The sequence below is a fragment of the Nipponia nippon genome, unplaced genomic scaffold (assembly GCF_047370975.1).
Source record: "Nipponia nippon isolate SJK-2023a ecotype South Korea unplaced genomic scaffold, ASM4737097v1 scaffold_48, whole genome shotgun sequence".
In the NCBI taxonomy this organism is placed as follows: domain Eukaryota; kingdom Metazoa; phylum Chordata; class Aves; order Pelecaniformes; family Threskiornithidae; genus Nipponia; species Nipponia nippon.
In genome coordinates this window covers 268,456-295,056 of record NW_028262367.1, presented here as the reverse complement: position 1 = coordinate 295,056, position 26,601 = coordinate 268,456, and the positions used below count along the sequence as shown (strand labels likewise).

At 55.0% G+C, this 26,601-nt stretch overlaps 1 protein-coding gene across 1 annotated transcript in view; it reads right to left on the bottom strand.

Moving 5' to 3' along the window:
• Window positions 1–26,601, bottom strand: part of LOC148052424 (olfactory receptor 14C36-like) — a 124,805-nt gene that overhangs the window by 96,993 nt on the left and 1,211 nt on the right. The window contains exons 2-3 of the mRNA XM_087730126.1: window positions 19,284–19,391; window positions 19,070–19,225 (exon numbers count right to left, since the gene is read on the bottom strand). Coding sequence (XP_087586252.1) covers window positions 19,070–19,225; window positions 19,284–19,391 — 264 coding nt within the window. The remainder of the gene's footprint in view (window positions 1–19,069; window positions 19,226–19,283; window positions 19,392–26,601) is intronic.

Genomic DNA, 26,601 nt, shown 5'->3' with positions numbered 1-26,601 from the left:
GAAAACTTTTGTCAGTTCAGCATCCCTCTGAAGAAAGTTTTCTATGCACTACAATGTCCCAGTGGGCCATTGGCACCTTGGGAGAAGAGGAGCGGGGGCTGTTCTTGTAACTTCAGGATCTCCATTAGGTTTCCCACCGCTCTGGAGATCTTGCTAACCCGAGACGCTTCCCTCCCTCCCTTCCTCTTCAGGTCGCCAGCAAGGCTTCTGCATGATGTGCAGAATGGAAGCACACGTTAACAAGGTCCTGCATTCCTCAGCCAGTGCCATCCAGCCTTGGAGTGTTGTCAATGTCCTCACACGTGAGTCATTTCAGGTGCTTTTACAGGTTTCCTTCCCTTCCTGCGGGGGACAACTCCTAACTTCTTCTTTCTTAGGAATAGGAGAACATTTCCAGCATGGCATGCAGGAAGACGCCCACGAGTTCTTACGCTGCACTGTCGATGCCATGCAGAGAGCTTGTCTGAGTGGAAGCAACGAGTAAGCACAAGCAAATTCCCTTTTCAATGCTCCTGAGGCCTTTGGACTCCTTGGTGTACTCCCATCAAGGAAACCCTACCGCCAGGGTTTTCAGACAAAGCAAAACTCCTGGAGGAGATCACTCTCTGCCCTACTTCTGAGCTCCCTGCCTTACCCTTTCTTTCCAGCTTGGATGTCTCTTCTCAAGCAACTACCATCGTCCACCAAATATTTGGGGGCATGCTGAGATCCAGAGGTACTTTTCCATGACTATCGCTCTGCTTGGAATTGTCTGTGTCCTTCTGTCTGCCTGTGATAAACAGCTGATCGTGTGACTGGCGTAGCAGGTATGGAGGCCGTAAACCGGCACAGTCAGTCGACTTCCCCTGTCGCTGAGCATTTTGATTTGCCTTCCAGTCACGTGCTTGAGCTGCAAAGCCGTTTCCGATTCCTACGAGGCCTTCCTGGATCTTCCTTTGGATATAAATGTAAGAGGGTTTGTAAGACATCCCAAGGCCCCCGTAGCTTTCCAGAATAAACGCAGGTGGTGTAAAACCATATACTGCAAAGCCAAGAGAAGAGAGCTTGGTGGTGGGTGGGGAGTGGAATGGACTGTGTCCTTCTGGGGAGGCCATGGCAGTGGTCTCCCTGTAGGTGCTGGCTTTAAGCGGGACAAGCACACATTATCCTCCCTGCACCCTTGATGGACTCTCCTCCTTCTTCCCTTTGCCCTCCCTCAACACCCCTCTGGCTCCCAGGCTGATGGGTTGTGTTGTTTTCATTCTGATGACCCTGCACCCCATCAGTAGCTGAACTGAGTGGTGCCACAGAGAGGTCGCTTTGATAGCCCTGGGCATTCCTGGGAAATGAGGAAATGTTCAGCATAATACCCTCTTTCTGCCTCCTTCTGGACACTGCTTGTGGGTTCACAGTGGGTCTCCTCAGCCTCAGCTACCTGCGCCTTCTTGGCAGCTCTTAGCCAAGTGTTTGGGCGAGGGCGTTTCCCCGAGCTCAGTGCTCTCCTTTCTCCCTCCTCCAGGCAGCCTCCTCTGTCACCGCAGCTCTGCAGGACTTTGTGAAACCCGAGCAGCTGGATGGGGAAAACTGCTTTAAATGTAGCAAGTAAGATGATTACTAACGCCATATTAATGCTAGATCCTTCCTGAAGGTGCTGCATGTCATCGTGCAGAAGTCCTCTTTTCATGGAGGTTTAATGCCCAGTAATGGGCAGCAGCTGTTGTTTAATCTGGTACTTATGGTTCTGAATAGCCTTAAAACAGCGTCAGGATGTGTGAGACAGGAAAGCTTGTCTTGCCTTCTGGCGGGGAAAAAGGGTGCCCTTCAGCATCTGGCTCTGTGCTTGCTTTCAAGGTGTGACAAGATGGTTGCCGCCTCCAAGAGGTTTACAATCCATCGCGTGCCCAAGGTTCTCACCATGTGTCTGAAAAGGTTTGAACATCTCACCGGCAGGAAGATCAGCAAGGTGTGTACGCAATTGGAGTGCAACTTTCTCTTCCTGGAGCGGGAGGTGTCCCAAAGCAGTAGGCTCTTTCACAAGCCGTTCATGTTGGGTTCGTCGTGTTCCCTTCTGGGGAGACGAGAGTTCCCGTGGGAAGACAAGCATGGACTCTGCTCCGACGGAGCTGCTTTGGCCAAGAACAGTTTCCTGCCACCCAAACCATGACATGTTGAAGGCTCGTCCATGTACTAGCTCAGGATCATTTCTGAGCCCTCTTGGTCTCTCTGTAGGTGGTGGAGTATCCCGAGTACTTGGATCTTTGGCCATACACATCTCGGACAGCAGGAGAACCGCTCCTCTACGCCTTATATGCTGTCCTGGTACATAGCGGTGGCAGCTGTCATGCAGGACACTATTTCTGCTACACCAAGGTCAAGAGCAACTTCCTTCCTAGCAGGGGAAAAATGTGTGCTGGGGAAGGCAACCTTTCACAGCAGTGTTACTGGCAGCCAAGGTTCTGGGGGGGAAGGTCTCCTTACCGGCTGCGTTGGAGTTGTTTTGGCGTGCTCTTGGTTCGGTAGTTTTCTGCCTGTGTGATCACTGAGAAACCAGGCAGTTCCTCTCCAGCTATCGATGCCTTTCTTTGCAGGCCAGCGATGGACTGTGGTACAAGATGAACGATGCGTCTGTGGAGGGTTCTGACATCAACACAGTTCTCAGGCAGCAAGCCTATCTACTGTTTTATGTCAGGTAATAACCAGTGCTAAAATGTGTTTCGAATACGTTTCCTTCTCCTGGCTTTGCTCTTTTTCTTCTCATCCTCCTGAGTGTTTCTCTTTCGGTCCTAGGAGACAGTTCCTACCTGCATCATTCAGTGCTGTCAAGTCTGAACTACCTCACCTCCGTCCTTACCTTTCCTTGCCGGGCTTTCGGCTCCTGCCCTGCTGTAAAGTGCTCCTTGTCTGCTCTCTGAAGCTGGCTAATGTAGAGAAGAGTACTTAAAGGGGGCCTCCAGGAAAGATGGGGAGGGACTCTTTATCAGGGAGTGTAGTGACAGGACGAGGGGTAAGGGTTTTAAACTGAACGAGGGAAGATGTAAATTAGGTATTAGGGAGAAATTCTTTACGGTGAGGGTGGTGAGACACTGGAAGAGGTTGCCCAGAGAAGCTGTGGATGCCCCCTCCCTGGAAGTGTTCAAGGCCAGCTTGGATGGGACTTGGAGCAACCTGATGGAGTGGAAGGTATCCCTGCCCATGGCAGGGGACTTGCAACTAGATGATCTTTAAGGTCCCTTCCAACCCCAACCATTCTGTGATTCTGTGATTCTATGAAATGGAGGCCGTAGGGGGGATAAAGACAAGGACTTGCTCTGACAGGTGTAGACCTGGTGGGAAGACCCCAATCGAATTTCTCATTTCTAGTCTCGCTTATATCTTCTCTCTGTTGTGGAAACCGCTCCAAGAAAATGACTGAACCCCAGAGGAGGCTGCAAGAACAGACCTAAATGGAGATCACTCTTTGTTTCTCCAGGTGCACTGATTTGAAAACTGGAGAAAGGGCTTCTTCCTCACCAGCACCATCATATGCCCGTCCCTTCCTCAGTCAGTGGGGGGCCGACAGCAAACAGGCGTGCTCTGTGGGACCACAGGGTCTGCCTCGTCGGACTAAGGTAACTCTGGGGAGGTGGGTCAGGGCAGCAGGTGGACAGTGGATTTCTTTCTGGGATCTTGGCATTGCTCTCTTTTCCCTCCCACACTGCAGCTTTCTTCACAGCCCCAACACTGCTCCCTCTCAAAGCATCCCACTTGTCTGCCTTTGGCCCTTCTGCCTTTGCAGCCCTCCAGGAGAGCCTTTGGGAGGCCCTTAGCTGTCCCCTCCCACAGCTTCTGGGCTTGCCTCACTCTTCTGCTCCTTTCAGGATGAAAGGGCAGGACCTTTTCACAGCTCTCTTTGCAGGACGTGGCGCTGGGCATGGAGGACTCTGCAGAGGACAGCAGCTCCTCTGCAACAGCCAGCAAGAGCCAGCTCACCTGGGCAGCTGCACGGGAGGCATCTGCAGGCTGGACGGGCTTCATCTGGCCAGGCAGGCTCAACATTGCCTCCTACATTGGCTCCTGCTTGCATCGCTTCTTCTGTGGCTGCATAAGGCTGGTGTCCGGAAGGAAAGCTGCGTGCCCGCTCTGCTCTCAACCATGTGAGCGTGTGCTGCACACCGTGCAAGAAGACAGCAACAAAGAGGAGCATGGATTCAGCCCTTCTTCCCACTGCCAGAAGAGTGGTGCCAAGGAGAGGGCCCGGAGCAGATCCCCGCAGTGGGGACAAGATCTCCGCAGCTGGTGCGTGGACACCACCGACTATGACCACTCAGCAGGGAGGAGGAGGAGGAGAACTGGTCCTCCAAGGTGTGACTGCACTCCCAGGGATGACACAGCTGCAGGGCCCTCCAACAGCAGCTCCCAGTCGGCTCCTGCACCCAGTGCTGCTCGGGAGCAAACCCTGCCAGTGCAGAGAGAGCAGAGCAGATCCCTGCAGCAGGGCTATGATCTCCACAGCCAGTTTGTGGAGATCACGGACTATGACAGCTCAGAAAGGGGGAGGAGGAGGTGGAGAACGAGTCCTCCATGTCGTGACCAAGCCCCAAGGGATGACACAGCTCCAGGGCCCTCCAACACCAGCTCCAAGTGGGCTCCCGCATGCAGGGCTGCTCGGGACCAAACCCTGCTGAGGCAGAGAGAGCGGAGCAGATCCCCACAGCGGGGCTATGATGTCTGCAGCCAGTTTGTGGACACCACAGATTATGATGCCTCAGCAGGGAGAAGGAGGAGGAGGGTTTCAGTGCCCCAGAGAAGCATGCCAGACAAAGACTCGGGGCGCTGCGGCGGTGACGGGGACAGATTGTGACCCTGGCTGAAGAAGGAGCACAGCATCTTTCTTCTGCTGTGCCAGAGAAGAGGAGCAGCAGAAGAAAAAGGAGGAAGAGGAGAAAACGAGGAAGCACCAAAACTGCCCCCAGCAGGGACCAAGCTGCACAAAAGGCACCAGCAGCCCACCCTGTCCCCCCTCCCAGTGCTGCCTCTGGCCAGGAAGAGCTCAGAGAGACCTTCCAGAGACTCGGACAGCTCTGCCGGCTAGCCCGCCTGCCCACAGGTCCCTCGAGGAAGAGCTTTAAGCCCTGGTCAGCTCTTGGGATCGCCTTGCAAAAACAACACTCACTCGGTACCCACAGTCAGAAAAGCCAAAGCCAGAATTAAAAACATTCGTTGGCCTTGCATATGTAATTCCTGGGGTGTTTTCTTCTCTGTAGGTTTTGGGGCAATTGGAGGAAATGCCCAGTGTGGGAGGTTTATGTCTTGGGATTTTGAAAGCTGTGTGCTTGCCTGGGCCCATCTTGCAATCTCTTCTTTTTAAATATGGAGTTCAAGTCACTCCAACAGAAATGCGCTGGCTGAGACGACAGCGAGTGGGACTGAAACGGGCTGAACAGCCGGGCCCTGAGGGTGCTGCTCAGTGGCACCAAGCCTAGTGCGAGGCCAGTAACCAGGGGTGTCTCGCAGGGGTCAAGACTGGGCCTGATCCTGTTTATCATCTTCCTTAATTAATGTTCTGGAGGATGGGGCAGAGTGCACCCTCGGCAAGCTGACTGATGACACCAGACTGGCAGCAGCGGCACTTAGGCCAGGGGGTCGTGCTGCTGTCCCGAGGGACCTGGGCAGGCTGCAGAGATGGGCTGACAGGGACCTCATGCCCAGACCAGAAAGGGGACGTGCAAAGGGTGCTGTGCGGGTGACGAGCAGCGGCACAGGCTGCCCAGGGAGACTGTGGAGTCTCCATCCCTGGCGATGTTCCACAGCCCTCTGGATGTGGTCAAGGACAAGCGGCTGCAGGAGGCCCTGCTTGAGCAGGGGGGTTGGACCCGGTGACTTCGTCCTCCAGCTGACCTCCCGGCCAGCCTCAAGCAGCCGCTGATTCTGTGAAATGGAATCATTATCATCAGCAAACTTGGTAATGGTGCATTCTACTTCTGCATGCAGATCATCGATAAGTATATGGAACAGAACTGGCCCTCAGGATTGAGCCCTGAGGAGCACCGCTGGGGACCAGTGGCCAGCCACATGCAGCCCCATTCACTGCGACCCTTTGAGCTCTGCCCTTCAGCCAGTTCTTCACCCAGTGCACCATGAACCCTCTCATCCCCCAGTTGGACAACTTGTCCAGAAGGATGCTGTGAGGGACAGTACCAAAAGCCTTACTAAAATCCGGGAAATCTACACCCACCGCCTTCCTTGCATCCACTAGGATGGTGACCTTATCCCAGAAGGATATCAAATGAGTTCAACAGGACTTGTATTTAACATGGGTTCACAAAGGGGAAGGGAGAGTCCAGAGGTCCCTTCCAACCTCAACATTTCTGTCATTCTGTGAGGAGAAAGGAGAAAAGTAAGAGAGAAAGAAGTGAACAACACATAGCCTTGACTGCAAATAGAGCGGGATCCTGTGGAGAGGACCCACGCTGGAGCAGGGGAGAAGTATGGGAGGAAGGAGTGACAGAGGTGAACTGTTATGTACTAACTGAAACCCCCCATTTCCCATCCCCCTGCGCCTCTCAAGGCTGGGGTGGGTAGAAGAACTGGGAATGAAGGAGTAATCTGGGCCTGGGAAAAAGGAGTGGGGTGGGGAAATGGTCTTTAATACTCTTGTAATCGTTTCTCACTATCCACATTCTTTTAATTGGCAATAAATGTCATGTCTTCTTTGCCTGTGACAGGAATCAGTAAGCGATCTCCCTGTCTTTATCTTGACCCACGGCCTATGGCAGAGATGGAAATGGCCGGTGTGGGGGATGGGTCTGGGACAATTTCCCTGAGGCTGCTTCCTCGGGATGCCAAGGGAATATGGAACAGACCAGGCCCCTCTCTTGTGCACCTTTGGTGCCTTGCTTCCTTCACCATCATGCCTGGCTCTGCACCGTGAGCACCCCCAGCCTGCACACTCACACAGATTACCTCTGCAGTTGCATTCCCTCTTCCAGGCCTTTTGCGGCCCAGCCCAGCCCCTGCCCAGATCTCTCCACCTCCCTGACCCCATGGTAGTGTCTGCTGCAGGCTGCTGCAGAGCTCTGGGCACTCAACCACAGCCCCAGCCCCTCTGAAGGGACGAGCAGCTGCTGGGGGGCAGAGAGGGGGCTCAGCCTCCCCACCAGCCCCAGGGCTGATGCTGGCCCCAAGGGCACGAGGAAACAGAAGCCAGTCAATCTCCAGCTCTGCTGCATTCATATTATAGGTTATCCCCAACTCCGCCTGCATTTGCCCCCTTCTCTGCCTCCATCGGCCCCACTGACCAGGACAGCATGAGAGTCCTGGGGCTCCTCAGGCAGCTCCCGCATCTCTGCAGTCTCCCTTCCCTCTGCCTGCTGGGTTCCCACTGACTCCCATTGCACAGTCCTTGTTTGTGCCTACCTCAATTTAGTGCTGTAATTTTGTGGGACTTCACCACTGAGGGTGTTTCACCTTCTGAGCCTCCATTCATTCCAACCCCAGGGCACGTGGGGAGTCCCCATCCTCTCCTCTCCTCACCCCTCCAAATTCATTTCCAGGGAGTCTGGTATATGCCATCACTCCTGTCACACATGAAGAAACCTAAGGAGATAATGGGGAGCTCATGGACCATCTGCCCTGCCCCTGGACACCAAGAAGAGAGCGTTTAAATTCAGAGCATTTGGTCCAGTGGAACCCAATAGTACCATGAACCTAACCCCAAAACATTGAGAACACAAGAAGAACAGACTCTTTAAAGGACTAATTCCTTGGACAGTTTCTTGGCAGCAGCTTTGGAGGAAGAGCCCAGCCTTCAGTCTCTGGACCTGGGAGATTCTGTTTTATTGAAGAGCTGCTATTGGACAGGTCACATTTGACACCGTGTTGTGCAAGGGTAAGACACAACAGGATCAAGCCTTGAATGAAGCAGTATAAATAAACCCAGAAAAAATATCTAGATGTATGATTATCATAAGGGAAAAGCAATAGACTCCGGCCATAAGATAAACTCTGGGAAATGTGCAGAGAGGGGGAGGCAAGTTATTTTCGGTGAATCAACATCTACTGGGCCAGTTTCCATAGGGCATCCTTGAGCTCCTGGTTCCTCGTGGGAATGGTATGGGCATGTTCTCGAATGATATTTACACCGTACTCAATTGGTTTAGATTTGTTAGCATAACAACAACAAGCAGTATTTATTAAGTACAGAAGCACTCAAGGCTTTCCATCTCATCCTCAGGGGATGACCATGTTTCACCATTCACTATCCATGGATCCAAAAAACACCGGCTGAGGAAGCACATCGAGATGTGTGAGGGGAGGACCTCCCTGAGGCACCGCTTTGCTCTTTGCCTGCTTGTGCAAGGCTCGGGAGGAGTTCATTTGGTGACCCCATTTGTATTGCAGGCGGTTGGTCTGCTCTGGGCAGGGAGTGAGACGGAAATGCTACCAGGAATGCCATGGGAGGGGAGCTTCGGTATACTGGGTGTGGCTGGGATAGGGTTAATTTTCTTCATAGCAGCCAGTATGGTGTGTGTTTTGGATGGGGTGTCCAGCACACACGGGCACAGACCAGAGCCTGCTCTGCTGGTCCTTCACGTCTCTCCCAGGAGGCCTGGCTGTGCGAGGAGACATTCTTGGGTGCCAAGGACTGAAGTCTCCCATGAGCGTCCATGACACTGCTGTGTGCCCCAAAGCTGCACACTCACACACTTGAGCTGTTCACAAGGGTTTTCCTCTCCTGGGCACTTCTCTGGGCGTGTTCTCTAGAGCCACTTTGAAAGAAGACCTAAGCCTTCAGGCACTGCCCTCGAAGATCCTTTTTCATAGAATCATAGAAGCGTTCAGGTTGGAAAGGACCTCTGAGATCATCGAGTCCAGCCTCTTAACCTAACTGCCTGGTCCACCTCTAAGCCATGTCCTTAAGCACCATATCCATATCCACAGGTTTTCTGAATACTTCCAGGACTGTGATTGTACCACTTCCCTGGGCAGTCTGTTCCAATGCCTATCCACTCTCTCCGTGAAGAAATTTTTCCTAATAGCTAATCTGAAATGCTATTATGGAGGCCAGCTCTGTCACAGAGGTGCCCATTGCCTGTCCGTGCCTGCGGTCACAGGACTGCCGCACCACAGGACTGTGACCAAGCTGCCAGAGCACTCCGACCGTGCAGCAACACAAGGGCTGAGAAGGAGAGTGTGGAAGTGGAAAGAGAGCAGCTTGGGAAAGACCAAGAACTGGTGCTCCCTGGCAGTGCTGCTGTGCCAGGGCTGTTTTTCCTCTCCACCTCTGCACCAAGGTACTCCACCTGCAGCTTTACAAAGGTCTGAGGGGAAGGATCTCAGATAAACAAGCTGCTGAAGGGTCCTTTATTTTGTTTAAACACACAGAGAGCACGGCTCCTCATTTACACAGTCTGGATCACAAAAAACAGGTGGATATTGACACAGATGAAGACAAGCACTTTGTTTGTGGACAGCATTATTACAACTAAGAAAAGCCAAAAACAAACTACCCAAGAAAGTCTCAGCCTATAATGAGTTACATTACAAGCGCAATGAGATTTGCCAAAGAAGATGGGCAGTTTCTTGCCGATTAACAGCATCCAGTCAAAAGTTTCTTCACGGAACCCTTCAGCTCCTTGTTCCTCATGCTGTAGATGAGGGGGTTCACTGCTGGAGGCACCACTGAGTACAGAACTGCCACCACCAGATTTAGAACTGGAGAGGAGATGGAGGAGGGCTTGAGGTAGGCAGACATGGCAGTGCTGACATACAGGGAGACCACGGCCAGGTGAGGGAGGCACGTGGAAAAGGCTTTGTGCCGTCCCTGCTCAGAGGGGATCCTCAGCACGGCCCTGAGGATCTGCACATAGGACACCACAAGGAAAACAAAACACCCAAAGGCTAAACATGCAGTCACCACAAGGACCCCAACTTCCCTGAGGTAGGCATCTGAGCAAGAGAGCTTGAGGATCTGGGGAATTTCACAGAAGAACTGGTCCAGGACATTGCCTTGGCAGAGAGGTAGGGAAAATGTATTGGCAGTGTGCAGCACAGCATGGAGAAACCCACTGCCCCAGGCAGCTGCTGCCATGTGGACACAAGCTCTGCTGCCCAGGAGGGTCCCGTAGTGCAGGGGTTTGCAGATGGCCACGTAGCGGTCGTAGGCCATGACAGTGAGAAGAAAATACTCTCCTCCAAACAAGAAGAGAAAGAAAAAGACCTGTGCAGCACATCCCAAGTAGGAGATGGCCCTGGTGTCCCACAGGGCATTGGCCATGGCTTTGGGGAGAGTGGTGGAGATGGAGCCCAGGTCAAGAAGGGAGAGGTTGAGGAGGAAGAAGTACATGGGGGTGTGGAGGCGGTGGTCGCAGGCTATGGCGGTGATGATGAGGCCGTTGCCCAGGAGGGCAGCCAGGTAGATGGCCAGGAAGAGCCAGAAGGGTAAGAGCTGCAGCTCCTGTGTGTCTGTAAATGTCAGGAGGAGGAACTCGTTCGTGGAGCTGCCATTGGACATCTGCTGCGTCTGGGCATGGAAACTGCCAAAGGAGATAAAACAGAAAAATTCAGAGAAGCTTCTCTGAGCCAAATTTCATTCATTCATTGTGCAATACCTAAGGGTGTTTTTCTTTCCTGAGGGATGGTTATGCAGCTCCGAGGCTTCAGCTCTGGTTTGTGCTGGCTGAGTGTGCTGTGCAGAAGCGTGCCCTCTCCCCAGGGGCTCCGGAAGGGTCAGCCCTGCTTTCCAGCAAGGACCCATGGAGGCAGCAACAGCCCCGGGTGTTTGGAGGGAGGCTTCCTGGGGAGGAGTTCCCTGTGCTGCACTAGAGCGGAGGGCAAAAAGCCCAGAAGGACGCTTTCTTCCCCAGAGGAAGCTGGGAGATGAGGCGCAGCAAACGTGTGTCGGTACACTGTGTTTTAGTATGCAGACACCCCCATCCCACTTGGGAAATGGTCTTGGAAAGGGTCACATTCCCCCGTTGCCCCGTTGCTCTCAGTGCAAACCTCCGTCAGTGCTCCCATGCAGGAGGGCTGCTCTGTCCATCAGCCTGGTGCCCAGCTGCTCTGGGCTTGCACTGCTCTCAGCTGCAGGACGACTGCACCCAGAGGTTGCTCTGCAAAAGACACTGGAGTGTCCTGGGAGCAGAGGGGTCCTGTTCCAGGTGCAGAGTTCAAAACACCTCTCCTTTCCAGCACAGCTCTGCGGAGTATGAGGAAGAGGACAGGGCAAGGATGCTGATTGGCATGGGCAGATCGGGTGCTCTCAGACATCTCCAAGGTCCTGCAGGAGAGCTGTGCCCTTCTGGAGGGATGCTCACAGCCCCGCAGGACTCCCTGTCCAGCATAATCAGGTGTCTTAAGGTGAGGTCTGCTAAGGGAAGCAGTGCCTCATTGCCCAAGCACTGAGTGCAGTGTCTGGAGCCTGGAAAATGAAGAGAGGGCTTGGGCACCTTGGTCCCATGGAAACACCTCCAGGGCAGCGCCCTCCAGGTCAGGGCCAGAGCAGGCACTCCCCACCCCCACCCCTTGCCCCACACCACCACCGTTACTGCCAGGGACCCCACGAGCAGGAAGAAGAGCAGCACAAGCAGGGGCAGGAACAAAGAAGAACTCTGTGACTCTCCTCCTAAGGGAAGCAAGGAGAGGAGAGGCGGCCGGGCACTCAGGAAAGCCTTCTCCTTACCCAGCAGAGCACAGCACCTCCCAGTTAGCAAAAGCCCAGGGCAGTCGCTCTCAGCCCCTTTGCCCTGCAGAGGGAAGCGGCCACGTGTCAGGAGAGATGCCCCTCTGCTGTGCCAGAGCTCTGGCTGCAGAGGAGGCAACTCCTGCCCTGGACCACACGGCCTTGAGGGCAGAGGCTGTGCTGGGTGGGAGACGAGAGCAGGGGTCTTGCGCAGAGGAAGGTGTCTGCATTGGAGGGCATGACAGGGAGCTTCCCAAATTCTCCCTCCCATGCCATTTGGGGTTGGAGTTTCCTAGAGCTCTCTGCCCATGTCTCTGCTGCCTGGAGCTCTCCTTGCCGGGAACTGTTTCTCTGCCCTCCAGTTTTTCCCTGTCAGGGATCACAGACCCCATCACCCACTCCTGTCTGCTCAGCTCTGACCTGAAGAAACCTCCCAGTTTCAGGAACTCTCTAGAGGTACTCCCCGCTTGCAGGCAGTAAGGAGCAGGTCAGAGAAACCCTGCTGAGGTCAGCAAAGGTGATGCTGGTGCTCTCTGGAGGTAGAGGAGTGGATGGAAGCCGTTGCCTTGGCTCCTACCAGACCTACTGATCTCTCAGCATGGCAGCTCAGGACTCTCAGGCTCCCTCGCCAAATGCAGCAGCACCTTTTCCCTTTGTCCTGAAACAGCAGGAAACTGGAAGCACGGCCTCAGGAAAGCTCTTTAGCGTTAAGGTATCCCCTGCCTTGCTCTTCCTCTGCAAAAGCCCCCTCTGAAATGCCCTGGGCAGCTCTGGCTGCACACCCTGCCTTCACCCCTTCCCCCTTGTCTAACATGAGCCCCTGGGCTGGGAGGCCTCCTGACAGACCCTGGAGGCTATGAACGCTTTCGGAGACCCTTCCCGCAACGGCAGCTGCATTGCCCTGCACCAAGAGACTTCCCGTGTCAAGGGCTGGAAAGGTTTCTTCCCTTGCAGCTCTCCTCTCTCCTCCCACTCCAGCCTGCCTTTAATCTCGCTCTGCCCTACTCCTTTGCCCAGAGCCCTGCTGCGCTTGGCAGAGGAGTTGCTCCTTGGCAGAGCTGTCTCTCTGCACTGCTGCCTGCTTCCCAGGAGCTCCCTCCACCCCAGGAGCCTGTCTCAGCCCCGGAGGAGGGCACCTGCCCAAGACGTCACTTTCTCTGCCCCCCACCCCGCTCGGCGCTCCCTCCAGGTGTCCCTGGGGCTCTCCAGGAACCTGCTTGGGAAGAGACCGATGTTGCCTGTCTCACCTCTGCAGAGAGGTTTCTTTGCAGCAGTGGCCTTTCTCCTCTCCCAGACACAGTTAGGTCTGAGAATCCCCCTGCCTTGGCCCATCATGAGGCAGGACACCTGGACACTGCCAGGGAGGCAGCTCCTTCAGCCACGCTGAGGGAAGGCAATCAGCTGAGTCAATGGAGGCATCTCATGCTGGATTTGTAGTGCTGGGGCTGGAAGGGACCTCAGCTCCCTCCCAGGCCTGCCACAAGCCCCCAGGAGTTTTCTCCTTTCTCCTCACAGAATGACAGAAATGTTGAGGTTGGAAGGGACCTCTGGACTTTCCCTTCCCCTTTGTGAACCCATGTTAAATACAAGTCCCATTGAACTCATTTGATATCCTTCTGGGATAAGGTCACCATCCTAGTGGATGAAGGCAAGGTGGTGGGTGTAGATTTCCTGGATTTTAGTAAGGCTTTTGGTACTGTCCCTCACAGCATCCTTCTGGACAAGTTGTCCAACTGGGGGATGAGCGGGTTCACGGTGCGCTGGGTGAAGAACTGGCTGAAGGGCAGGGCTCAAAGGGTCGCAGTGAATGGGGCTGCATCTGGCTGGCCACTGGTCCCCAGCGGTCTTCCTCAGGGCTCAATCCTAGGGCCAGTTCTGTTCAATATGCTTATCGATGATCTGCGTGCAGGAGTCGAATGCAGCATTACCAAGGTTGCTGATGATACCAAACTGGGAGGTGCTGTTGACTCTCTCGAGGGACAAGAGGCCTTGCAGAGGGATCTAGATAGATTGGAGCATTGGGCTATGATTAATGGGATGAAATGGAACAAGTCAAAATGCCAGATTCTGCACCCAGGATGCAGTAACAGTGGGCACAAGTATAAATTGGGAGAAGAGTGGCCCTGCAGAAAGGGATCTGGGGGTGCTGGTCGACAGCAGGCTCCACAGCAGTCAGCAGTGTGCCCTGGCAGCCGGGAGGGCAAACCGTGTTCTGGGGTGCATCAAACACAGCAAAACCAGCCGGTCAGCAGAGGGGATTATCCCGCTGCATTCAGCCTTGGTGAGGCCTCACCTGGAATACTGTGTGCGGTGCTGGGCCCCACCATTGGAGAAGGATGTTCAGGTCCTTGAATGCATCCAGAGGAGGGCACCAAAGCTGGTGAAAGGGCGGGAAGGCATGTCCTCTGAGGAGCAGCTAAGGGCTTTGGGCTTGTCTAGTTTGGAGAGAAGGCGGCTGAGGGGCGACCTCATGGCTCTCTCCAGCTGCCTGAGGAGGGGACGTGGAGAGGGAGGTGCTGATCTCTTCTCCCTGGGATCCGGTGATAGGACACGTGGGAATGGCTCAAAGCTGCACCAGAGGAGGTTCCGACTGGATATCAGGAAACATGTCTGTACTGAGAGGGTGGTCAAACCCTGCAACAGGCTTCCTAGAGAGGCGGTCGATGCCCCAAGCCTCTCAGTGTTTAAGAGGCATTTGCACAATGCCCTTAATAACTTGCTTTAACTTTTGGTCAGCCCTGAATTGGTCAGGCAGTCAGAGTAGATGATCATTGTAGGTCCCCTCGAATTAAACTCTTCTGCTCTGCTCTGGTCTGGTTTATATGCTATGCTATGCTATGCTATTCTACTCATTTAATCAAAACAGGTGACAGTTGTGTGACAAGCAGTGGGCCTACAGCTCTTCCTGGCAGTGCACGTGTGGGCCGCAGCACCTCAGCTGTGGCACCAGGCTGGAGGACAGCCTTCTCACGGGGAAACCTGAGCAGCTCCTGCTGGGCTGGGCTGTGCTGCATGCACAGTGTGGTCTTCACGCCTGTGCTGTGCTGCACAGATCCCTGGGCCGCAGGACAACCTCGGCAGCTCATTGCCACCGAGGAGCCTGCCGGCAGCTCCCACTCTCCACTGGCCAGGAGGCCACCTGCCTGGCTTTGCCTGCACCTAACAGCGCAGCAACAAGTTCTCATGAGAACGTTGTTTCTGTTGGACTGTACAAAGGATAAATCACGTTGTTTCCTGGCACCTCGTGTAGCCCTGGCACCTCATGGAGCTCCGTGGGCCTGGATTTGAACATGAAAGTCAGCAGATTCCCTGAATGCTGTCAGGCAACGTGGGGCTGAACATGAGGCAACGGCCAATATCTCCACGTCAGTGGAGATCTCGTAAACACAGCAGAAGGAGGAGAGAGAGACGGAGTTCTCCCTATGGCACAGGACTCGAATCATTCAGATGAAGAACTCTATAAACTGCCCTGAGCGTCATGAGCAGGGACAGTTTTAAGGTCCAAAACTGATGGCAGAGCCCAAAGTCTCCTTTTCAGGGCCCAAAGCCTCCTTTTCTGGATCCAACCCCTCCTTTTATGGTCCAAATGCTCGCTTCAAGGCCCAAAGCCTCATTTTTAAGATTCACATTTTCACCTTAGAATCCAAAGCCTCACTTTCAGGGATCAAAGGCTCATTTTAGGCTACAAAGTCTCTTTTTTAGGCACCAAAGCTTCACATTCATGGTCCAAAGGCTCCCTTTCAGTTTGCAAATCTCCTTTTTAGATCCCAAAGCTGCACTTTCAGTATTTAAAGCCGCAATTTCAGGCTCCAAAGGCTCAGTTTTAGGATGCAGCCAGTCGTATTGAGGGCCCAAGGCACATCTTGAGTTTCCAAACCCTCATTTTTAGGGCCAACTCCCTGTTTTAGGGCTCAGAGCTTCATTTTTAGAGTACAAAGCTTTGATTCCAGGCTTGAAAGCCTCCTTTTGATGGTCCAAACCCTCATTTGCAGGGTCCTCAACCTCATTTACCATTTCCAGGCCTCACTTTCAAGATTCAAGGACTCATTTCAAGGGCCCAGAGCATCATTTTTAAGTCCCCAGTTCTGACTTTGAAGGTCCAAAGCCTCATTCCCAGACTCCCAAGCCTTCTTTATAGTGATTTCTTAAGGAGTCCAAAGGCTCATTTTTGGGCCCAAACCCTCAGTTTTAGCTTCTAAAGCCTCCTTTTCTGGGACCAGAGCCTCCCTTTCAGGAACCATAGCCTCATTTTTAGGATCCAGTCTGCAATTTGGACGGGGACCAAAGCCTCATTTTGACAGTCCAAATGCTCATTTGGTGGGCCCAAAGCCTCATTTGAGGGTCCAAACTCCTCATTTAGGCTACAAAGCCTCATTTGTTTCATGTCCCAAGCCTCATTTTGAGCCTCCAAAGACCCAGTTTTAGAGTGAAAAGCCTTAGGTTGTGGTACCAAAGCATCATTTTAGGGCACCAAACCTGATTTCAGGGTTCAAAACCTCCATTTCATTTCCCAAGCCCCATTTTGAAGGCCCAAAACCCCCTTTTAATGGTCCAAACTCTCATTTCTAGGCTCCAAAGCCCCCTTTGACAGCTCAAAGCCTTCACTGGGGTGCCCAAACCCTATTTCAGGACCAAAGCTTCAGTTCTTGGGGCCAGAGAGGAACCAATGGGTTTCCCTCGTTTTCACGGTCCCAAGTGTCATTTGTAGCGTCTAGCCCATCCTTTCTAGTGCCCAAAGAGTCCTTCTGAGGGCCAAAATCCTCTTTTATTTTGTTCCAAACCTGTTTTTTATTACCCATAGCCTTTTTGGGGGGCCCACAGTTTCATTTTTAGGGTTTAAACTCTCACTTTCAGGGCACCAAGCCTCTTTTCAGGGTCCAAAGCTACATTTAGAGTGTCCAAGGCCTCATTTTTACTTTCTAAAGGCTTAGTTTTGCTCCCAAAGCATCATTTTGGACTTCAAAGCTTCATGTTAGTGGTCCAAAGCCTCTGTTTCAGATTGCAAAGTCTCCTTTATAGACTCCAAAGCCTCCTTTTGACTTTCTAAAGCCTCAATTTCAGGCTCCAAGGTGGCATTTTGAGGATCCAGCCAGTCGTTTTGAGGGCCCAAGCCACATCTGGAGTGTCCAAACCCTCATTTTTAGAGTCCAAACCCCTCTTTTAGGGCTCACAGCCTCATTTTTAGGGCCCAAAGCTTCCTTTTTAGAGTACAATCCTTTGATTCTAAGATTGAAAGCCTCCTCTTTAAGGCCCAAAGCCTCATTTTCAGGTTCCACACCCTCATTTGCAATATTTCCAAGCCTCGCTCTTAAGGTTCAAGGATGCATTTAAAGGGCGCAGAGCGTCATTTTTAAGACCCCAGTTCTGCTTTTGAAGGTCCAAAGCCTCATTTTTAGAGTCCCAAGCCTCATTTATAGGGTCCAAACCTGTCTTTTACTAACAATAGCCTTTTTTCAGGACACACACTGTACGGGCTGGCGAGGGCTGGATCCTTGGTGCTCCGTGGCAGGTGGGCTGGATCTCCAGGCACAGGCGGTGGCTGCTGGCATCGGGTCTGACTCTCAGGGGTTCTGGGGCATGCGGGACAGCTGTCTGGGCGTGTGGGGTGGCTGCTGGTGTCAGGCCGGGCTCACGAAGCTGCAGAGAGGCGCCTGTGAAGAGAGGAGGCTGCTGAGGCCCCGCCGCAGCTGCGGTGCCACGTGGGTGCCAGGGTGCGGGGCAGCGCTGGGCACCCTGTGGGGTTTGGGCACCTGGCTGCACGTGGGAGCTGGGGACACGGAGAGCTTTGTGCAGAAAACGGCACCCCCGCACCCCTCGGCTGGGGCTCTGCTCGCCTGCCCATGGCTCGTCTCCTCTCGGCCCTGACCATCCTGACCTGCCTGCTCTGCATGTGCCGGGAAGGAGACCTGACCCCGGCAGGCCGAGGGGACCAAAGCCGGGCACGGCACTGCAGGGCCAGGAGAGCCTCCTGGTCGCCTTTCTCAGCGTGCCTGGCAGGGACCAGCGCTCGCCTCCATGCCCATCCCTGACCAGGCAAGGGGACAGCCTCGGCTCGCTGTTCGCTGAGGTGCTCTCCATCCTCTCTTCACAAGACCTATCCAAAGGGATACGTACCCCTGCACAGACAAAAGCCCTGCCTGTGCTGAGAACGCCCACGCTGGCAGTGTTGGGCTGCAGGTGGGACAGACTGACTCTTTCTCCAACGCAAGGCACAGAGCTGGGAAGGTTCGTCACCACGGTCTGCGTTGCTGGGACACCTTGGCTGCGGTGAACATCTGGGATTTACGGCATCACCTAACAGAGTGATTTCTGCTGCGGGGTTCACTGGTAGGGAGATGTGACTATTGCAGTTCTCACTTTCTATGCCAATGTCATCCCTTGTTGTTTTTACTTTCTGACCTTCCTCTGCCTACGTCTCTCGCTGGGTCTGCTCTTGTCGAGGGAGGGTCACTTGTAACCCACACTTGCCACAGTAAGAAGGGGTTTCAGAAAAGAATGCCCATGAATTGAGAGGCCAGTTAAAGCAGCTTACAGCAGAAACCTCAGCCGAGTCTAGCCAATAAGGAACTCGGCACTCCAGAATACTCTCAATGCTTCGTGACCAATAGCAGCCATCTCCTACAGAAGTTTGGCAAAAAAACCTCCCAACAACTCACCGTTTTCTCTTCCTCCACAGACAGATCACACCACACAATGCCATCCCAAACAGCACCGAGCCCAAGACTGCCACGGCGCCTTCTATGCAGTATTTCTGGAAATCATTGGGATCCACAGCATTTGAGCTTCTCCTGCCATCCACACCTGGAGGAACAATTCTGCACGTTAGGGTGTCCTGCGCACGACTGGCACTCTCACAGGAGGGCTGACATTGCCAGGAAATGCTCTCTCTCACTTTGTTAGCATCTCTGAAGGAGTGAACATCCTGGGCCTGCAATGTTTCAGTAGAAACAAAGGAAACTCCCAAAGCCATTGCAAACCAATGCACTCTGGAGCCTCTCTTTCTCCATCCCTGCATCAGGGAGTGCCACCCCCAGCTCTCCCTCCCCAGCCCAGCACCCACACCCCAAGGGGACGGAGTCAGGCCCTCTCACGAGACACCTCAACATTGCTCTCCCCCTTTGCCTTTTCTCCACCATGGCACCACTTGCAGGCAGAGGTGCCCTCTAAGCCTGTGCCTCATCTGCCAGTGAATCCCTTTGCCCCTCAGCTCACAGCAGGGATCCCCCTCTGTTGGGCCTAGGGCCTCTAGGGACGCACGGCAAGCTCTGCGATGCGGGTACTGAGGGAGGTCCATTCGATCAAGAGTCACATTTCCCATCGTCTACTGAACGTGGTTCAGATGGCCTCCTTCCCAAAATGGCAGGGTTCTGAAATTCCTGGGAAAGGGGTGCGGTGGGAGGCGAGCACTTCACCACATCCACAGAGGGTTACCGGTGTCGCTCTGGCACACTGCTGGCAAGAACCTCCACACCCCCGAGACGACAGTCATCCTCAGAGAGCCGCTCCTGGCTCCCTTCAGAACACTTGCTCTGTACTCATAGTTCGGCTGCTGACACCATGTGCAGTAGCCGGCAGCAGGGGAAGAGCCTGCAGACACCCAGGGATTTTGAGATCTGACACTGGATGACCCAGGGGCAGCAATTACCTGGCACGCCGGTTGGTTGAATTGCCCCCGTTTTTCCATCAGAGACTGGCAATGAGGGACTGCCTCCTTCCTCAAGCGCCTCCTTCTCCACGGTCTCACGGTCCATCTCTTTAGAAAGAAACAGGGTCAGTTTAAGTAGAAGTAACCGTTCCTCCTCAGGAACACGGTATCTTCAGGAGGCAAAATACATTAATTACACTCAGAAACAAAGCCTGGGCGTTTGGGGGTGCACCTCATCACTGGTCCAAACAATGTGTCATTCACGGAAAAAATTTAAGCCCTGGACACTTTCCAGTTTACCAGTAGATGGGAAAACCTGACCTGCTGAGAGACTGGGAGATTGCACGTCATCTTCCTGTTCGCATTCCACTCAGTTCATTTTGGGCAAACTGCAAGGTGACGGTAAATTACTTCCTTCAGAGAGGACAGGAGGACGCTGCAGCCAACTCAGCTGGGGAAAGAGCCCTTCGGAGCAGCACGTCCCATCATGCCAGCCCCATCACACACTAAGGGTAACAGCCCCATGCAGTGGAATGAACCCCAAGCTCTTGCAACCATGTTCTGGGCACTTTCACAGGTGGCAGTGAAGAGCCCACAGCCCCCCAAAACAAGAGGAAAGCCACAACCAAGGTATCTAAAACACAACTACACACAGAGAGCTAAAATTCACAGCCTTTCATTTCAGCTGCCTTCAAGGTAGCTGTCCGGCCTCAAGCTGGGTGTCCAGCTTTCACCTGTCCCTGACCACGAGCTGTCACACACAGTCCTCAAACATCAAGGACAACAACGGGGCTGGACCAGGCGGTGAAGTCGGGGCTGCTCCGACCCTGGCCAGGGCATGCCTGCAGCCCCGGCAAAGTCTGCCGGTCTCAGCGACCCCAAGCTGCCTGCGCATCCTCTCTGCCGCCCAAGGGCTCTCTCCCCTCCGGCCACTGGCAGCAAGGTGTGAGCACCACCAGTTCCTGCCAGCTGGATACCAGCGTCTGCCCAGAACAGCTCTGGCCAGCAATGGGATAACTGGGGCAGCAGCTGTGCCTGGCACTCAGCTGCAACCACAACTGGCAGCAGAGACTCTGCACCATCTCTGCAGCTCACCAGCACCTGCGAGGTGTGCAATCGAGTGTCAGTGCAGCGAGGCTCTCATCGAGCCCTTTCTGCTTGTGCTGCCTATGGCTTGTCCATACAGGTGTCTACAAGCTCAGCTTCCCAAGCCTCCTGCTTAAGAGTGATATACACCCACCATGTGCCGCTTTCTCCAGTTGTCCCAGGATTTCCTTTAGGACTTCTGATGACTGCTGGGAAGATTGCCCTAGGCTGGCTTTATACTTTGCTCTTTGAGGACCTTAACAGAAAGGATCCAGTTAGATTTCTCACTACTAAAATACTGAAAACGAGAGCTTAGCCTGTGAAGTCAGCCAAGACTGACTACTCACCCCTGGGATGCCAGCTGAGCTCCAGCGCAGGATTCAGCCGAGGAGCTGGAGCCACATCTGCAACCAAACACCCATGACACGTTTCCATCATACACTGTGATACACACCACCATAACTGAATAGCAGAACATACACAGGGATCACGGAATGTCACGGCACACACAGTGCAGGTCTATATTCTCACACCCGCACACATTTGGGCTTTGAGCTGGCAGCTCTCAAAGGCAGTAAAAAGCCATGACGTACCCATGCGATCTCCCTGCGCCTCAGCCCTGGCACCCAGCCGGGAAGCTGGATATCCATCGCTCCCCACCACCTCTGGAAACAAACAGAAGAGAGCAGCTCCCGTGAAATATTTCAGTAGACTTCCTCAGAGCTGAATGGCAGGGAATGCAGTTCAAACGCGGGATTGCTCCATGGCACTCCTCTCTCCCTTCCTACTCAGGAGCATCGTGCAGACAGTTCCTGGGTGCCTGGAACATGCTGATCCAAAACAACCCATGCACGGAGCTGTCGGGAGAAAGGACTCCCTGGAGCTCCCACTAGCTCTAAACTCAACCCCAACAAGCCCGCTGGCCTTGCAGCAGGCACCTGAAGCAGCACAGGCTCGCAGAGTCTGGCAAAGACAGCTTCCCAAGGCAGAGTGCCCCAGGGGACATCACTCAGCCTGACCCATTCCCTCTCTGCTCTTCTGCATGTCTGAGCACATGCCAAGAAATTATTAAGTAAAATTTCATAGGAACAGAATATGAAACCCTAAATGCTCGTGCATTCACGTGACATACCTGTGGGATCGCCCTGAGGTTCCCGGACAAGGTCAGGCTGAGAAGTCTGGTGGCCGTCGCCTACAGGCACAGCTGTAATCAAGCACGTTTCCATTAGATGTTGTGAGCTACTTCTTTCCCAGTGACCTGCAGTGACCTCTGCAAAAGCCCCCTGCAGCGGCTGCAGCCCCTGTGCCTCCCTGCAGGGCGTCTGCCTCCCGCTTGCCCGAGGAGCTGGCCACAGCCCACCCGTCTCAGCCCAGCCCTGCTGCTCTCCCGGCCCTGCCCCACTACATCCCTGGCCCTGCTGCCACCCCGAGGTGCGGTGGGCTCCGCTCCATGCTGCCCAGGGCTGGGTGCCATCCCTTGCCCGTCTGCCTACCTAATTCCCGCGCTCGCCACGGAGCAGCCTGTGCCTCCCAGGCTTGCAGGGCCACCAGGAGAAGGAGAAGAAGAAGAAGGAGGTGGGTGGGGGCCACAGCCCCCCACGCCTGCACCATGCTGCTGCTGCTGCTGCTGGCACTGCCAGAGTGGTGCCCGTGGCACAGCAGAGCACATCATGGAGAGGCACAGCGGGGGTCTGTGACCTCACAGCCCGGCCTCCCCATCGCAGCCACGCCCCCGGCGTTTCACCCCTCCCCCTGGAACGCCCCGCCCCCACATCTCCCCTCCGGAGGGCGGGGCTCCCGCAGGGGAAGGAGAAGGAGACTGCCCAGCTGGAACTGAATCTGGCTGCTGCCCTCAAAGACAATCAAAGATGTTTTGAGAAATGCATTACCCACAAAAGGAGTCTAGGGAGAATCTCCATCCTTTACTGGAGGCAGGGGGAAACAGGGCCAAAGGCCAAGGAAAAGGCTGAGGTACTTAATGCCGCCTTTCCCTCAGTCCGAGGCTCCTCAGTCCAAGGAGCTGATTGTTTTGTACTGCACTGACACAGGGCAAAAAAGAAAGGCTGTTTGTCTTGTCTGAACGAACGGCTGGAGAACTGTTACTCACTTGGGCCAGCTGTGAGCTTGGGGTTTGCCCTGGCACATCCAGAGATGGGATACACTGGAGGCACACACTGCCCGTTCCTGGTCACGGAGGGCTCCAGACAGCAATGAGGACCTGGAGAGCAGCTGTCTCCCACGGCGCGTTTTGCCCCTTTCCATGTGTAAGCCGGGGCTTTGGTTTTGGTGGGAATGAAATGAATGAACCTAGGAAGAAAGGCATATGAAAGGTCACCGGCAGGCAACTGCCCATTTAAAGCTCCTGTGTACCTGGAGCAGTTGGAATTGCCAGCCTCATCAAATTGCCTTTAAATTATTCCCTGTAAATGACCTTAACAGGAACCGGGGCCTTCTGCCAGCACGGTTCCAGCGAATATTGGCCGGGGCAGGGAGGGGGAAGGGAGGATGGGGTGGGAGAATAACCCTTCCTGAAAACAACACTAACCACCATACAGACCCTTGGTCCTGAGATGCAGCGCCGGGCCGAGGGGCAGCCCAGGCGGGAGAGCGACCCTGCGCTCAGCAGGACCAGGCCGCTCTCTCCTCTGCCGCCATCAGCAGCGCTGGCAGGATGAGCCCTCCCCTGCCCGGCCTCTGCCTCGGCTGCAGCCGGCAGCCAGGGAGGCTGGGAAAAGGGAAAGGGGTTTGTGCTGCTCTCACCAGGGCTGTCCTCAGCCAGGGCTGCACTGGTGGGAACTGGTTTCGGCTGCTGAGCGGGGCCCCCCCGCCTGCCCCCGGCCCAGCTCTGCCCCCATTCTCCTCAGGCCGCTCGGCCTCTGGCCCCTCCGGCCCCGCCCCAGGCCGCCTGGCCCTGACAGGCCAACACCGGCTCTGCTGATTGGCTCAGCTGTGGCCAATGGCGCGGCTCTGGCTGGGTGGGCGGGAGCAGCCCGGGCCTCTCCTCCCAGAGCTGCCTGCACCCCCTCAGGGGCGAGCGGGGCCTGAGCGGGGCCAGGCTGATGCAGTTTGGTGCCAAGGGAAAAGGCAGCAGGAGAGCAGCACCAAACCCCAACCCAAAGAGCTTCCCCCAGCCCCGCCCTTCCCAGGCTCAGCCTCACTCCTCCTTCCCGACTCCTCGGCCCCCTCTCCCCTCCCAGCGGTGCAGGGGGACGGGGAATGGGGCTGCGGGCAGCCCACAGCGCCTCGGCTCTGCCGCCCCTTCCTCCTCACGCCATTCCCCTGCTCCTGCCTGGACCCCACGGGCCGCAGCTCCGGCCAGAGAACCTGCTGCTGCCTGGGCTCCTCTCCAGGGGCCGCAGGGCCTGCCAGGAGCCTGCTCCGCCCTGGGCTCCTCTCCAGGGCTGCAGCTTGCTGGTGGAGCTGTCAATGGCCGCCTGAGGGTGACAGCGTTGGTGGCTGGGTCCTCTTCCAGGCATCCATTTCACAGCCACTTGTCCTTGACCATGTCCAGAGGGCCATGGAACATCGCCAGGGATGGAGACTCCACAGTCTCCCTGGGCAGCCTGTGCCGCTGCTCATCAACCGCACAGCACCCTTTGCACGTCCCCTTTCTGGTCTGGGCATGAGGTCTCTGTCAGCCCGTCTCTGCAGCCTGCCCAGGTCCCTCGGGACGGCAGCACGACCCCCTGGCCTAAGTGCCGCTGCTGCCAGTCTGCTGTCATCAGTCAGCTTGCCGAGGGTGCACTCTGCCCCATCCTCCAGAACATTAATTAAGGAAGATGATAAACAGGATCAGACCCAGTCTTGACCCCTGCGAGACACCCCTGGTTACTGGCCTCGCACTAGGCTTGGTGCCACTGAGCAGCACCCTCAGGGCCCGGCCGTTCAGCCCGTTTCAGTCCCACTCGCTGTTGTCTCAGCCAGCCCACTTCTGTTGGAGTGACGTGAACTCCATATTTAAAAAGAAGAGATTGCAAGATGGGCCCAGGCAAGCACACAGCTTTCAAAATCCCAAGACATAAACCTCCCACACTGGGCATTTCCTCCAATTGCCCCAAAACCTACAGAGAAGAAAACACCCCAGGAATTACATATGCAAGGCCAACGAGTGTTTTTAATTCTGGCTTTGGCTTTTCTGACTGTGGGTACCAAGTGAGTGTTGTTTTTGCAAGGCGATCCCAAGAGCTGACCAGGGCTTAAAGCTCCTCCTCGAGGGACCTGTGGGCAGGCGGGCTAGCCGGCAGAGCTGTCCAAGTCTCTGGAAGGTCTCTCTGAGCTCTTCCTGGCCAGAGGCAGCACTGGGAGGGGGGGCAGGGTGGGCTGCTGGTGCCTTTTGTGCAGCTTGGTCCCTGCTGGGGGCAGTTTTGGTGCTTCCTCGTTTTCTCTTCCTCCTTTTTCTTATGCTGCTCCTCTTCTCTGGCACAGCAGAAGAAAGATGCTGTGCTCCTTCTTCAGCCAGGGTCACAATCTGTCCCCGTCACCGCCGCAGCGCCCCGAGTCTTTGTCTGGCATGCTTCTCTGGGGCACTGAAACCCTCCTCCTCCTTCTCCCTGCTGAGGCATCATAATCTGTGGTGTCCACAAACTGGCTGCAGACATCATAGCCCCGCTGTGGGGATCTGCTCCGCTCTCTCTGCCTCAGCAGGGTTTGGTCCCGAGCAGCCCTGCATGCGGGAGCCCACTTGGAGCTGGTGTTGGAGGGCCCTGGAGCTGTGTCATCCCTTGGGGCTTGGTCACGACATGGAGGACTTGTTCTCCACCTCCTCCTCCCCCTTTCTGAGCTATCATAGTCCGTGATCTCCACAAACTGGCTGTGGAGATCATAGCCCTGCTGCAGGGATCTGCTCTGCTCTCTCTGCACTGGCAGGGTTTGCTCCCGTGCAGCACTGGGTGCAGGAGCCGACTGGGAGCTGCCGTTGGAGGGCCCTGCAGCTGTGTCATCCCTGGGAGTGCAGTCACACCTTGGAGGACCAGTTCTCCTCCTCCTCCTCCTCCCTGCTGAGTGGTCATAGTCGGTGGTGTCCACGCACCAGCTGCGGAGATCTTGTCCCCACTGCGGGGATCTGCTCCGGGCCCTCTCCTTGGCACCACTCTTCTGGCAGTGGGAAGAAGGGCTGAATCCATGCTCCTCTTTGTTGCTGTCTTCTCGCACGGTGTGCAGCACACGCTCACATGGTTGAGAGCAGAGCGGGCACGCAGCTTTCCTTCCGGACACCAGCCTTATGCAGCCACAGAAGAAGCGATGCAAGCAGGAGCCAATGTAGGAGGCAATGTTGAGCCTGCCTGGCCAGATGAAGCCCGTCCAGCCTGCAGATGCCTCCCGTGCAGCTGCCCAGGTGAGCTGGCTCTTGCTGGCTGTTGCAGAGGAGCTGCTGTCCTCTGCAGAGTCCTCCATGCCCAGCGCCACGTCCTGCAAAGAGAGCTGTGAAAAGGTCCTGCCCTTTCGTCCTGAAAGGAGCAGAAGAGTGAGGCAAGCCCAGAAGCTGTGGGAGGGGACAGCTAAGGGCCTCCCAAAGGCTCTCCTGGAGGGCTGCAAAGGCAGAAGGGCCAAAGGCAGACAAGTGGGATGCTTTGAGAGGGAGCAGTGTTGGGGCTGTGAAGAAAGCTGCAGTGTGGGAGGGAAAAGAGAGCAATGCCAAGATCCCAGAAAGAAATCCACTGTCCACCTGCTGCCCTGACCCACCTCCCCAGAGTTACCTTAGTCCGACGAGGCAGACCCTGTGGTCCCACAGAGCACGCCTGTTTGCTGTCGGCCCCCCACTGACTGAGGAAGGGACGGGCATATGATGGTGCTGGTGAGGAAGAAGCCCTTTCTCCAGTTTTCAAATCAGTGCACCTGGAGAAACAAAGAGTGATCTCCATTTAGGTCTGTTCTTGCAGCCTCCTCTGGGGTTCAGTCATTTTCTTGGAGCGGTTTCCACAACAGAGAGAAGATATAAGCGAGACTAGAAATGAGAAATTCGATTGGGGTCTTCCCACCAGGTCTACACCTGTCAGAGCAAGTCCTTGTCTTTATCCCCCCTACGGCCTCCATTTCATAGAATCACAGAATCACAGAATGGTTGGGGTTGGAAGGGACCTTAAAGATCATCTAGTTGCAAGTCCCCTGCCATGGGCAGGGATACCTTCCACTCCATCAGGTTGCTCCAAGTCCCATCCAAGCTGGCCTTGAACACTTCCAGGGAGGGGGCATCCACAGCTTCTCTGGGCAACCTCTTCCAGTGTCTCACCAC